Raw genomic sequence first — 12,507 nt, forward strand, 5'->3', positions numbered from 1 at the left:
AAACTCATTGTCTGTTACTGGGGTATCAAAGCAGCCAATTGAACATTATCAGTACATCCAAGGGCTGATTACTCAGTTTTGGTGGCAGCCCGCGTTGCGCTTACCGAGGCTATTAGCCGCAGTGCCGCGTACTGACGCAACAGCTGATTTCTATGCGTCTCATGAGAGCAGCCGCTTCTGAAGGTCTGCCTGCATCACCCCCGCCCCCCCCCCCCATCAGGAAAATTCATGTAGTGCCCCACATATTACAGTGCTTGTCTGTATTACTTAGTGTACCTGTACGAGGCTCGGGACGCGTTTGTGAAGGTGACCTGGCATCGCCAGCGGAACTGGCCAGCCCTTCACAAATAAACTCATTAAATGTTTGGCTGTCCTCTCTGCATCTTGGTGCTCAGTTATTACAAGAGTTTTTATTTGGTTATTTATTTATTTCCTTGACACCGGAGCCCGTTCCTCCTGTTTTAGCTCGAGACCTGCGCCGTGGGATTATGCCGTTCAGCTGTAGTGAAGCCGAAAGTAGGAAATTGGCCTGGGCAGCAGATGTGTATTTAATTAAAAAGGAAAGAAAAAAAGCACCCAGAACTTCTATTTGTTCATATTTCATAAATCATAATCATGGTACCGAGTACAGCTTTTCCTGGAAGCCATTAGCACTTAGCGATCCGTGTCTTCAGTGTTTCTCTTTGGCTCTGAATAAAAAAATACGTGTCTGGTAACTGTCATAGGCAACCAATTTATAATACTGTACATTAAAAAAAGATTGGGCAGGTAACAGAAAGTCAGTGATGGAAAAGCACAGAACAAAAATAAATAGAATAGAAGTTTCTAACCTGGCTCATGACTTTATAGGACAGCCTTTTTCAAGAAAAATGTCAATCCTGCTGGGATATTGTATCACTGCAGTACTGAAATATAGATTGTAAATATTTGATTGATCGACACTTCCAACAGCAAACAACCCACTGTATTTTTCGAGTTCCTGTGTGTAAAACCGTGAGTTTCGCCCAGGCCTTTCCTTGCCGTGCGACAATTGTCCAGTTGCCCCTCTTCAAGAGAGTTTTTGTTTTATCCCGTGTGTTTTTTCCATGTTTGGCTGAGCCCTTGACTGAACTGTGGCATTGGCCTTTCAGGGAGTCTCTGATCGACAAGCGCATCGAGAGCGCCGTGTGTCAGATGCAGTCGGTCATCGAGCTGGGCCGCGTCATTCGGGACCGAAGGACCCTGCCCGTCAAGGTAAGGCGCGATTATCCCCCCGAGCCCCTCGGCGCCCGCTCCCCCCCCCCCCCCCCCCGCAGCCTGGACGACGCCCGTCCACCAAGGAGAAAGATGACAGGACGGCAGCCGCTCTGCTCAGAGTAAATGGAGCTGTCAGAGGGAAGATGGGTTTATTAGCGTCTTATTATTTTCCAGGGGTCCGCCGCGCATTTCCCTATCTGTTTCTCAGGCCCCTGTTTCGCGTGCCTTCTTGGGACACTTGTCCTTTTTGATCCAGTGCATGTTAAGGAATATTAGAGAAACGGCGCAAAGAGCCCCCCTTTCCTGCTGCAAATGATTGTGGATGCTTCTCCTTGAGATAACGGTGAAAATGTTCTGGGTATTTTTAGTATCCCCTGAAGGAGGTGGTGGTTATCCATCAGGACCCCGAGGCTTTGAAAGACATCCAGGCCTTGCAGAAGTACATTCTGGAGGTGAGTGATGCTGAACACCGCAGCGGACCTCCTACTACTCCTGTGGCTTAATCATTATTCTTTATGAAAGGTCGCACGCTCACCTGAATGCAAGCACGAGTCACACATTAGAAAACAGCAGCGTATGATCTGGTCTTTGGGAAAAGTGAAGGTTTCACTGACATTGGTGAAATGGCACTAAAAGATTAACTGTATGATTCCATTGTGACTGCTGTGTGGCAGCATAAAAATGTTATATATATTAATAATAAAATATATATTTTTTTATTTGTCTGGGAAAATGAATCATTTTTAAGGTATTTTTTATTTATTTTGGCAATAAAATCTGATGCATTGGACCAGATATAGCTAGAAGCTAATTTTCATCTGCAGTTCTTGGGCAGATGAAAGGACAGACAAAAACACACTGAATACAAGATATACTAAGACCCAAAAATACATTAGAGTGTAGCTACAGAGATATTACAGTAGTAAAACACAGAGGACTTCTTCCTGTGGGGTTTGATATGGAGAAGAGGAGCATCCTGTTAGGATGTTTGTGAAGTGTATATTCACAGGTGTACTGAAGCAGCACAGGTGCAGTGTATTGCTGGAGGGAGGGTGACACCTGGGAGTTGGACCTGCTAGCTTGTGGTTACAAACCCAGCTCTTCTTCCACTATCAGGGTTCTCACAGTGCTGCAGAATATTCATCTTGGAAAGTCATGGAACAGTCAGGGATAGTAGATCAATTGTTCTCTCTCCTAGGAAAGTCTGACAGAAACAGCTACCTGAATTAAAAGATCAAAATGAACCCTAACTTGAGTGCATGCCTTGCATCATTTCACATTGCCCTTTTTGTGCCCTGTTTGCAGCAGTGAAACTGAATTAGCATATCCACATGAGGTTAGGCCTAGCATGGTGTGCTGAGTATTACATTTGAATCATCTACGACCTTAACTTGAATTTAGTGTGGCTAATTTTTTTTCAGAGTAAACTCTGATTCAGAAGGGCTGCCCTGTATTGAATAATTTGTAACATGATAAATTATGGAAATCTGTCAAATCTAAGCTTGGGCCATATTGCTAAAACTAATGGTGATCTAATTCTCAAGTATGTCTTAATTCTCTGTTTTAAACTGGAGTTTGACCAACATATTTATAAAATTTCATTATATTTCAAAATGTCGTCTTCAAACCTGATGGTTTTTCTCCTTGTTTAATATATATAGCATAGACATGCACATTTTTTTTTTGTTTCTGATACGAAATTTGTCCTTATTCTGATGGAAATAATAAAAAGAAAATGTTGAAATGTGCTGTAGCTGTACTGTATATGCATATGACCAGTAGAACGGTACTTGGCCTAAATGTGGTTATCCGTAGAGATCTGATTTCAGGTCATTCTGAGTACGTGATGCGATTCATCTCGCATTCGTTATATATGATCAGGGACGTCTCATCCATCTGAAGTTTAGTGTTTGATGATTTGTATGGATCGGTGCAGCTGGGTTTGTGCTACCTCAGGAGGGTAAACATTATGGATGATTGTAGTCAGTGCTGTGGCACGAGACCTCACTAAAGCTGAAACACCATGCTATATCATCGTCATGCACTGAATTTCTCTACCTGAATAAGACTCCTCACATATCCTGAAGCTTAGGAAGACTTTAAGTCTTGACTGAGGACGCACGTAGCATAAGGAGCTCGGTCTGCAAGTTGTAGGTCCTTGAGCAAGGTACTTGACCTAAATTGCTTCAGTAAATAACCAGCTATATGTAAAAGAATGTCAGCTATAGAAGTTTTTCTGCTTAAGGATGTCTGGTAAATGCTTAATATGTAATGTATATGTAATTTAACGCTAACAACTGTGCCGTTCTCCTGATTTTGTCCCATGCTCTACCATGTCTTGTGTTATTGTCATGTGCACATGGCATCTCTGTGGCAGCATTGGTATTATAGAATATATTTTACTTCAGTGAAATGAAGTATAAAATCATATCATTGTTTATGTATTAAAATGTCAGCTTCATACCTTGTTGACATTTTGCTGTTCAGGCTTAAATAACTGCAGTGCAAAATGAGTATTCTGATTTGTGAGCATATGAATATTTATTACATTGTACCTTTGCTATATTGCTGGGCATATAGGTTCAGCTTAAAGACTGTGAGATCACTTTTTCCCCTGCATTTGAAGTGTAAACCACAAGATGAATATTTGTACTTTATCAAATTTATAAACAAAAAATATAAGACTATTTTTTTTAGATGTGAAATGTCATTTCTCATGAGGTGAAAAAGACTTATTTAAATCTTCAGGTGAATTAAATTGAAGTAATGTTATAATATTTCTTTAATTTTATTCTTTGTGTAATAGAAGGAAAGGCCATTTTAAATGCACAGGGGTTTTAAAATATGTACTATATGCTATGCCATATGCCGGAGCAAGGGTCTGTTGAAGTTGGCATTGCTGTTTGGGGGCCACTGTGGGCCATGTAATACATTTGTAGTGTGTAGTTCCATAGTATAAGTATTTATAGGCATGCTAGACTTTCTTTTGGCAATGGGATTGGGTTTCTTCATTGAGCGCTTATCCTGAACATTAGGGCACAAGTATCTTGTGTTTTATTATAAATATAATTGTGAGTATTTGAATGGATTTTTCATTTCTCTGTATATGCAATGGGAATGTGGCAATTCCTTCAGTCTGAACAGGGTAAATTAAAGGTTGTGAGAGAGCTGGGATTGTTTTTACGAAGTAATTGATTTCAGCATTTTCCTGGTTAAAATTTTCTGTTGTTGTTCATTTACAAATGGGGTCTTAGAGCAAACCTGGTCCTTGGAGGTCCTTGAAAAGTCCTTGTATTTTGCAGTGCTGTGAAACTTCACAAAGTGTGTTTGTACCAGGTATTCCTCCATCTAGCAATCAAGTATTCCTTGTCAGTGGTTGAAATGATTCCTATAAATTGCTTTTTAAAAATGTCTCAAAGGTTCTATCTACTTAGATGTTAGTTGCTTCAATCAAAATCCCAACTGAGTTGAGGGCAGACCAAATGTGTTCCTGCCTTGTTTGGATCTTCCTTTGTGTCTGAAATTAACAAAATATAACAAAACAGCTGGTATTAGGACTGTCGCTAATCAATGATATTGCTGAAATTAGGAATTGTTTCCTATGAAATATGATTTTGTGTAGAGTGTTAAAAGGACATTCTAGAATGCTGCTGTGCTCTACCCCTCTGCTAAAGGATGCAGGAAGCAGCTATTCCAAATCCCTTACTTTGAATAAATGAATGATGTATGGGTTTTTTTTGCACACGGCTGGGTAGTGTAGCCCCTAGTACAGCAAACAAGTGAGGTATGTCATGTTTTACCTGTGTGCATCCGTACACACTGGCAATTCTTCTCCGGCATTTTTACGCTGAGGAAAGGCTCTGCCCCTCCACCTGTAATGGATGCTCGTTCGCACTCGCATACATGTGTAAACTGTGGTCGCGCAGCGCTTGAAAAACCTCCACCAATCACGATGGGTCATTCAGTGTAGTCCATGGGTGGGGCTGACGAATCGTGCAGCCGACAGCCAACCTGTTGTCCTTCGTGTTCCAGCCATGAACACTGGGATTGATGGAGATTGATGGAGGAGGGGGACGATGTGCTAAAAATAGCTGCTCCGCTGCTACGTCAGATGCGGCCCATTTGCCCCCCCTCTCCTCCTGCCACCGTGAGGGGGGGGGGGGCTCGGGATGGGTGTTCTCACAGCCGTGACCGGGACTGATTCCTCTCGGCTCAGAGAGAGCTACAGCATAGCCGAGCCTCATTTATATTTAAAATGTGTTTCGTGATATCCCTCCCCCCTCAGAGTGACAATAACAGTCAAATTGCTATCGCTCCAAATATGTAATAATTTAGTATTTGGAATCCATTTTGGCTGCTTCCTTTTGTTTGCACATCCTGTTTTTGGTTTTGCTTTAGATAAGATACCATTTTATTCCAGGGACTTTAGATTCAGGTTTTTATACTGACACCACACACCATTTGTCTTTCTCATCACGGGACCAGTGGCCATATAAATTACAGTGAGGTACAGTTTGGTATGTACAGCACTGCACTACATTGACGATGGGTGGCTGGGGTCCTCCCTGTCTGTTCAGAATAAATGAATCATTCAAACTGCCAACTGACAGAACGCAAACATGTGCTTGCTTTAATATCATCTATTTTGCTGCAAATGCATCGGCCCTACATAGAAAGGGGTGCGTTGGTAAATGACTAAATTAAAAAAAGGTATTAAATTAAAAAAAGGTGTTTTTAATTAATGTTTGTTTCAAGAAAAAAGGTGATTTTTATTTAATTTAAATAAAATTTAATTCAGGAGGTTGAATGCGTTCAAATGGTCAGAAGTTTTCAGATGACCACTGTCTTAATTGTTCATTCTAAGCGTACTTAAGTACAGTGTGAATGGCCTGTGCAATTAAAATAGCTTCCATTATACACAATGTTTAATAAACATCTAGTCCAGTTATCTAGCTCTGTGTCTTATCTCAGTTTTGCAAGTAATGTTTTTTTTTTTTGCCTGTCCTAAATAGATATTAGTGATTATTAATATTATTTACTGATTGGTTTATTTACTTTGTTGAACAGTCATTCCATTCTTGGGCTGATATTGTTGTAGGATATTTTACGCACAAACTCGATTTATTTGATCTTTGCAGCATGTAGATTTCCTGCCAGAGTTGGCAGTCTGGACATGCTACTATTACTCCCATACTGTGCCTTTATGCCACTGTGCCACGTATATCGCCTGCTTTTAAACAGCATGAGAACCATCTGTTGCCATGACACCTGGGATAAAAGTTCTTATGCTGTAAACAAACTGAAATGTGAAACAGGAAGCTGAGTGGCAGGTGGCAGTTTCCTGTTCTTGTAAATGTGGCAAATTGCAAATATGAACAAATTGAATTTTCACAACATTGGGGCAAGGTGGGGGGGCATTTAGTGATATTCTTGTTTGCGCATGGATTTAATTGAATTGTACTTTTTGGCTGACTGACTGATTAATTGTCGTCATGTCACAATAAAGTCAAGGAGTAGAAGAGAACCAGTCCTTAAGGACCCCTCTGCTAAAAGCATCAGTGTTGTGTGCGTGGTGATTCATGTGCACTGGTGGGCAGAACTGGGTTACTCCTCCTCACCAAGAGAGTTTTTCCTCCACTGCCGGCTTTGAATATATGATGGAATTTCAGATGAGTTGGTTGTTGTTGTTGTGCTTCCCATAGAAAGGGAGATGAAAGGATCATCCGACTGCTCAGTGGAGATTCTCAACCAGGGGCCCTTCTTGTTATGGGCTCATTAGCTACCATGTTTTATTAAGATCACTTAATTCAGAAGCTGCCCTAGAATTGGGGTAAAATCAAAAAGAAATGTACAGCCTTGCTGTAGTTTGCATTTTCTTTCTGATATAAAATTTCCCAGAATGTTGGACGGGGTTGAGAAACTTAATTGAGGTGCCCCAGACATATTTGATTGGGAGTGTCTTATGAAGTTTCTAACAAAAAAATACAGTAACAGAATTTGCAGAAGAAATGAGCCACTCAGCCCTTCAGTTCTATGTAAGAACTGGTAGATGCAAACTTGGCGATCCTAACCCTGGCCCTGGTTGTCCTGTAGGGGCAAGTGGGAGATGGCATGTACGTTTTTGATTCACGTGTAAATTTGTGTGTTTATGGGTTTTTTTTTTTTTTAAACCAGGAGCTTAATGTTCGGCAGCTCACCCTGTCCACTGAAAAAGACAAGTATGGCATCCGGTTGAGGGCGGAGCCTGATCACATGGTGTTGGGCAAGCGTCTTAAGGGGGCCTTCAAGCCCGTAATGGCGGCCATCAAGGAGTTGAAGAGTGAGCAGTTGGAGACCTTCCAGAAGACAGGTGTGTGTGTAGATCTGGCTGTGTGAGGAAACCGCATAACTGGGGAGGAAAAAAAGCATGTTTACATTTTATAAAATTTACATTTTCGTTTTGTTCAAGAGTTTATTAGAGCCAAATAATTTTTAGTAATGTTTTTTGTAGTATTGTATCTATTGTGTTAATGCTCTTCCTGTTTCAGCATGTCTTGTTGGTTTTCCCAGTGTCAAACTGCAAATGTACAAAGAAGTTATGTGAACATGAAACGTTACAGTATGTTTTTAAATTTGTAAATATTGATAAACTCAAATAACCTTACATAAGCGAATATGTAACATTTTTCACAATCATTAGATGCAGGAGGAATGGGATAAATTAAAGTAAAAAAAAAAAACGTTAGGTTTGCTGTGTGTTTCTAATAGGAGTACAGAAGGAAGGTACCTGGCACCTGCCATAAAATCTAAAACTGTTGGGCATACTATGATTTTATTAAATGAATGAGCTTTAAGCAGTGTCTTACTCTTATTAAACTGCATTATATACACTGTTAAACTAGGATATAAATGATTTGATATAATAATGGAATGTTCTAAGGCTGTGTATATCACTGAGATAAGTGGAGCTTCCTTAGTTTCCAGTGTTTAAAGGAAGTGGTTGTTCTCTGCCTGCTCAGTAGAAGTGCTGATTCCACAGTGTGGTAACTGAGCCTATTGAAGTGTTGAAGCATTCTTGGAGGGCTTTCTTCCTGCTTGCCGCTGAGCTGGCGGTGGTTTTCTGTTATTTAACGCGTTGCGGGGAATGAAAGGGCTCTGTTGCTCTGGGGTCAGATGGATGTGTGGATCTTTGATGTCCGGGGAATAGATAAGGTAGAGGAGAGCGCTTCCTGATTGGAGGCAGGGAGCGTGAAGGTTTTGCGGAAGTGGGCGGTAGCTTTTTATAGCCGTGAACTACCTGGGATATGGAGGCAGAGACCCCAGGCGTGGTATGGGGGAGGAGGAACAGGGAGCGTTGAAACGCTGCTTTAGAGGGCTATAATTCAATGGTCGTGTTCACCTCAGCTTAAAGGAACGTTAACGCTTTCTTATTTACAAATGGACTGCAGAAACCGTAAAGCTTTTTGGTCAGAGGTAAAACATCAAAACCCTTGTATATATCAAGTGCAGAGTCTGGCCTGAGTTTTTATTGAAGTGAAGGTGCACATTTTGAGGGTTTGCAAGATGAACAAGTCAGGCCATTGTTAAGGCATTCGTGGAGTCTACAGTACTGTATTTTCAGCTCTTCTTTCTCTCCCCCTCAGGATCCATTGTAGTGGATGGGCATGAACTTCATGAAGAAGACCTGCGTCTGATGTACACTTTTGATCAGTCTTCTGGAACAGCTGCTCAGTACGAAGCTCACTCAGACGCACAGGTACATACATGTACAGTATACCTTTTCCCAAGGTCCATATCCACACGCACGATTTAGCTTTTTACAGCAAATTAGCTTGTGACATGGAATATTTTCGAATAAACATCACAACAGATACATATTGACACATGCAGTATACCTCTAACACAGGTACATGTCTTTCTGACATGTACTTGTGTTAGAGGTCTCCTTGAGGTTTTTCTATTCAAATCTGGAAGTGAGCAGAACAATTGATTTGAAGGAGGACTATATACCTATTTATGTTAGGTATATGTCAATATATTCTAATGAACAAGATGTACCTCTTCAATAGGTACTCATCACAAAAGATATACCTCTTCCATTCAATTCCTATCCACCCCAAAAATGAAAAGCAAGAGGCAGTCCACTGTCCCAACTGCATTAGCTCAAGTGGGAATTCAAATCTTTACCACTGCAAGTGCATCAGTGCTTTCTATCCGGGACACTGCTAACTGCTCCAAAGGCCTGCAGGCATGCTTGTTGTTACAAGATGTACTTTGCTTACTGTACACATTTGTACAACTTAATTACAACCCCCTAACAGCAGAAACAACTTTAATAATGAAAAGGATAATGGAAATAAGATAATGCTTCCTAAATAAAAGCAACAGATTCATTCATTTTTTCTGCAGTGGTATGTGTTGTGTGACACTTTGTTATCATAATATAAGGCATTGGTTATGTCCAGTCAGCGTCTTGCAGAACACAAAATCATGTGGTTTGAGAGGTCTGCAATCACGTCCTAAGGTTTTATTTTGTGCGCTTCATTCAAATGGGTGTCCTCTTTTCCCCCTGCTGGCTAAGGCTGGAGGGAGTAGGAGCTGGAAAAGGGTCTGTCAGTGTGCTGTTATGGAATAATTACCACATAATGAATTTTCATATGAACCACTGATAAGTGGAGTCGCTTTTGTTGGAAGGCGGTATTGTGCAAAGCTCTTTACAAATTGCTTTTTGGCCAATTCTGTGGCATGCCTTTGGGAAGCCAGCAGTTTAGCATACAAGCGGACACTGTAGATTGGCCTGCTTTTAATATATTGTTTGCATATTTATCTTGTCTGTGGAAAATTGAATTTTGACAATCTCACCATTATTGGGAGACTAGAATTAAAATCAGGTCAAATTAATCTATGTAAATTCTCTGTCGGTACCTGATGTATTTTCGAAGGTTTTACTGAAAGGTGCTGTGATGTGTGTGATTTCTCCAGGTCCTGGTTCTGCTGGACATTACTCCTGATCAGTCTATGGTGGATGAGGGCGTGGCCCGTGAAGTCATCAATCGTATCCAGAAACTCCGCAAAAAGGTAAAGGGCAAAAATCGGAACACGTGCTGGGTAACTGTCGAACAGCCAGGGTTTTGTATGCACTTCAACAACTACACTCGACAGGTTCGAAAACAGTCGAGTCAATCCCATGTGAATTTAAATGAAAACCTGATATATAATTCACACAATAACTGGCTTTCAAATTTAAATTCAAGAAAGGGATCCAGCAGCTTGTAAACGTGATGGAGCAGGAATATGGCCTGTTTGCTGTAATGTAGAGCCAGGCATGACACAGAATGAGCTCTTCAAGCAGGCATGCAGTGAGCAGAAAGACAGTGCCTGTAGCAACGTGCGCTCATTGCACCATGCAAGTGCGAAGCTCAAATTACCGTAATTGTCGTTTTGGAAAGAGCGTGCCGTTGTGCTGTCGCTATTTCAGTTTGCGAAGCAAAAACACGGTTTACAAGGTAAGAAACGTGCCTGTCTATAGTCATTTGAGCATCTTCATTTCAAAGGCACGTTGCTGTAATGCAGTGGTGTCAGAGAGCCACTGGGTGCTTTTTTCCCAGGTTGTTTTTGTTTTGTTGTTGATGATAACACCCTCAACTTGTCTCATCCTTTCTTGGGTTTAAATTGGTCTCTGATTTAAAGCTGAACATGGAAATCCTCAGCCCTAAGACTCCCCAAGGGCATGAGCGTGCAGTAGCACCACGGCTGTGATTTGCGCTGAGTGGAAATTGTACTTTAGCGAGTTGTCATCGGCCATGGCTCGGTTCTCACAAAAGTAGTGAAGTCTCACTGAAGTGTGTGGGCATTTAAAATATGCCGCGGGTAGCACTTCATACCGATATTTACTTCTCATTAAGCTCCCTGGGATGCCTTCTCCCCTGAGGAAGGGAAATCTGGGATGCTGTTGTTCGGGTGGAGACCCCCCGCTGAGGCCCGATCCATAATCAGTTCATCTGAAGGCCTGGCCCGGCACATGTTGCGTTAGCCGTTTGTGGGTTAGCTAATTGGATGTGCTTACAGAGAGGCCAGACAGGCACAGCGCTAGCGCATAGCTCGCAGGTATGTCTTAATTGGGCCAGTTTTCTCCCCCCACCCCCCTACCCCCTTCAAACTGAGTGGACAGCGCTCCCAGCCTGGTCTGTGTGGAGCAGTGAGTCCACACACGGCTTTCTTCCGGCCGTTTCCCCACACTCATGCAGGAGGGAGGACCCTTTACTTTCCCAGGATCTGTGCTGCATTGCCTTGAATGCCAAAAAAAAAAGACAAGTTTATTGAGAAATGGCAGAATCACTGTGATCAGGCTAAGTAAAAAGCATAATTGTCGAGGATTTGATTCCAAACAAACAAACCGGGACTTTGAAGTGCGGTTGGCTATTTATAAAGAAACAGAAGCTTTGCTTTACTCTTTTTCTTAACAAACAAACATTTCTCTGTCCTGAGCCCCAATCCCCTGCGTGTGTTTACAGGGGAAGGGGGTTTGGCAACCTGCCAAGGCTAAATTCTTCTGTTATTGAAAAACTCAAATAGGGAGGAATTTTCCATCCTGGGGAATTAATTTTTAACGTTTCTGCAGAGATGAGTAGAGGCGACCTGGGGGGCAGTGGTCGTGAAGGGGGTGTGAGAAAAGAAGAGGAGAGGGGGAGGCTGTTGTCTCGTTAGTCCAGGAGCGCAGCGCACGCCGACCTCCCTGTTCTTCCGAAGCGGATTCTGCGGCTTTCGGGTTGCTACCTTGAATCGGCTAGAAGGCAATAAAAGGCTTCCTTCATTGATCGAGCGTGCTTATATATTTATTTTTTTGCCCTTGAGTCTGGCTGTAATTGGTGCCTGAGTAGATTAAGAGAAGATCGATGTGTTTCGGTGTGTCAAGGCTGGGGTCAGCTGAATGGGCAGCGTCGCCATGGCAGGGCTATTGAAATTTGCAGCGTGGGGGGAAAATGCACCCAAGGGGGCAGGATGAATCGGGGGGGGGGGGGGATACCATCATGAAACAGGTGACTGATAGGTGACACATCAACCCCTGCCTTAAAATACAGTAAACATATCAGAAGCAGAAGTGTGTGGTCATGAAAGTTCAGGCATCACCTAGGGGTCAATGCATTCATTAAACAAAGATTAAAAACGTGTCTCTTGAATGTACAGTATCTCCTCCTCTGCAAGGTTCAGTCTAAAGCTGTCACTGGACGGCACACAATGTGATGCAGTTTTTTCAGGCTTTCCGAGTTTCCGAGATAACATTGTAGGCTT

General features: G+C 42.1%; 1 protein-coding gene across 1 annotated transcript in view; it reads left to right on the forward strand.

The window, feature by feature from the left end:
* iars1 (isoleucyl-tRNA synthetase 1) overlaps positions 1-12,507 on the forward strand; it is a 64,997-nt gene that overhangs the window by 38,464 nt on the left and 14,026 nt on the right. Inside the window, exons 24-28 of the mRNA XM_035388168.1 lie at positions 1,131-1,233; positions 1,605-1,688; positions 7,411-7,585; positions 8,859-8,971; positions 10,198-10,293. Of these exons, the coding sequence (XP_035244059.1) occupies positions 1,131-1,233; positions 1,605-1,688; positions 7,411-7,585; positions 8,859-8,971; positions 10,198-10,293 (571 nt within the window). The remainder of the gene's footprint in view (positions 1-1,130; positions 1,234-1,604; positions 1,689-7,410; positions 7,586-8,858; positions 8,972-10,197; positions 10,294-12,507) is intronic.

The sequence above is a fragment of the Anguilla anguilla genome, chromosome 13 (genome assembly GCF_013347855.1).
Source record: "Anguilla anguilla isolate fAngAng1 chromosome 13, fAngAng1.pri, whole genome shotgun sequence".
Taxonomy (NCBI): Eukaryota; Metazoa; Chordata; class Actinopteri; order Anguilliformes; family Anguillidae; genus Anguilla; species Anguilla anguilla.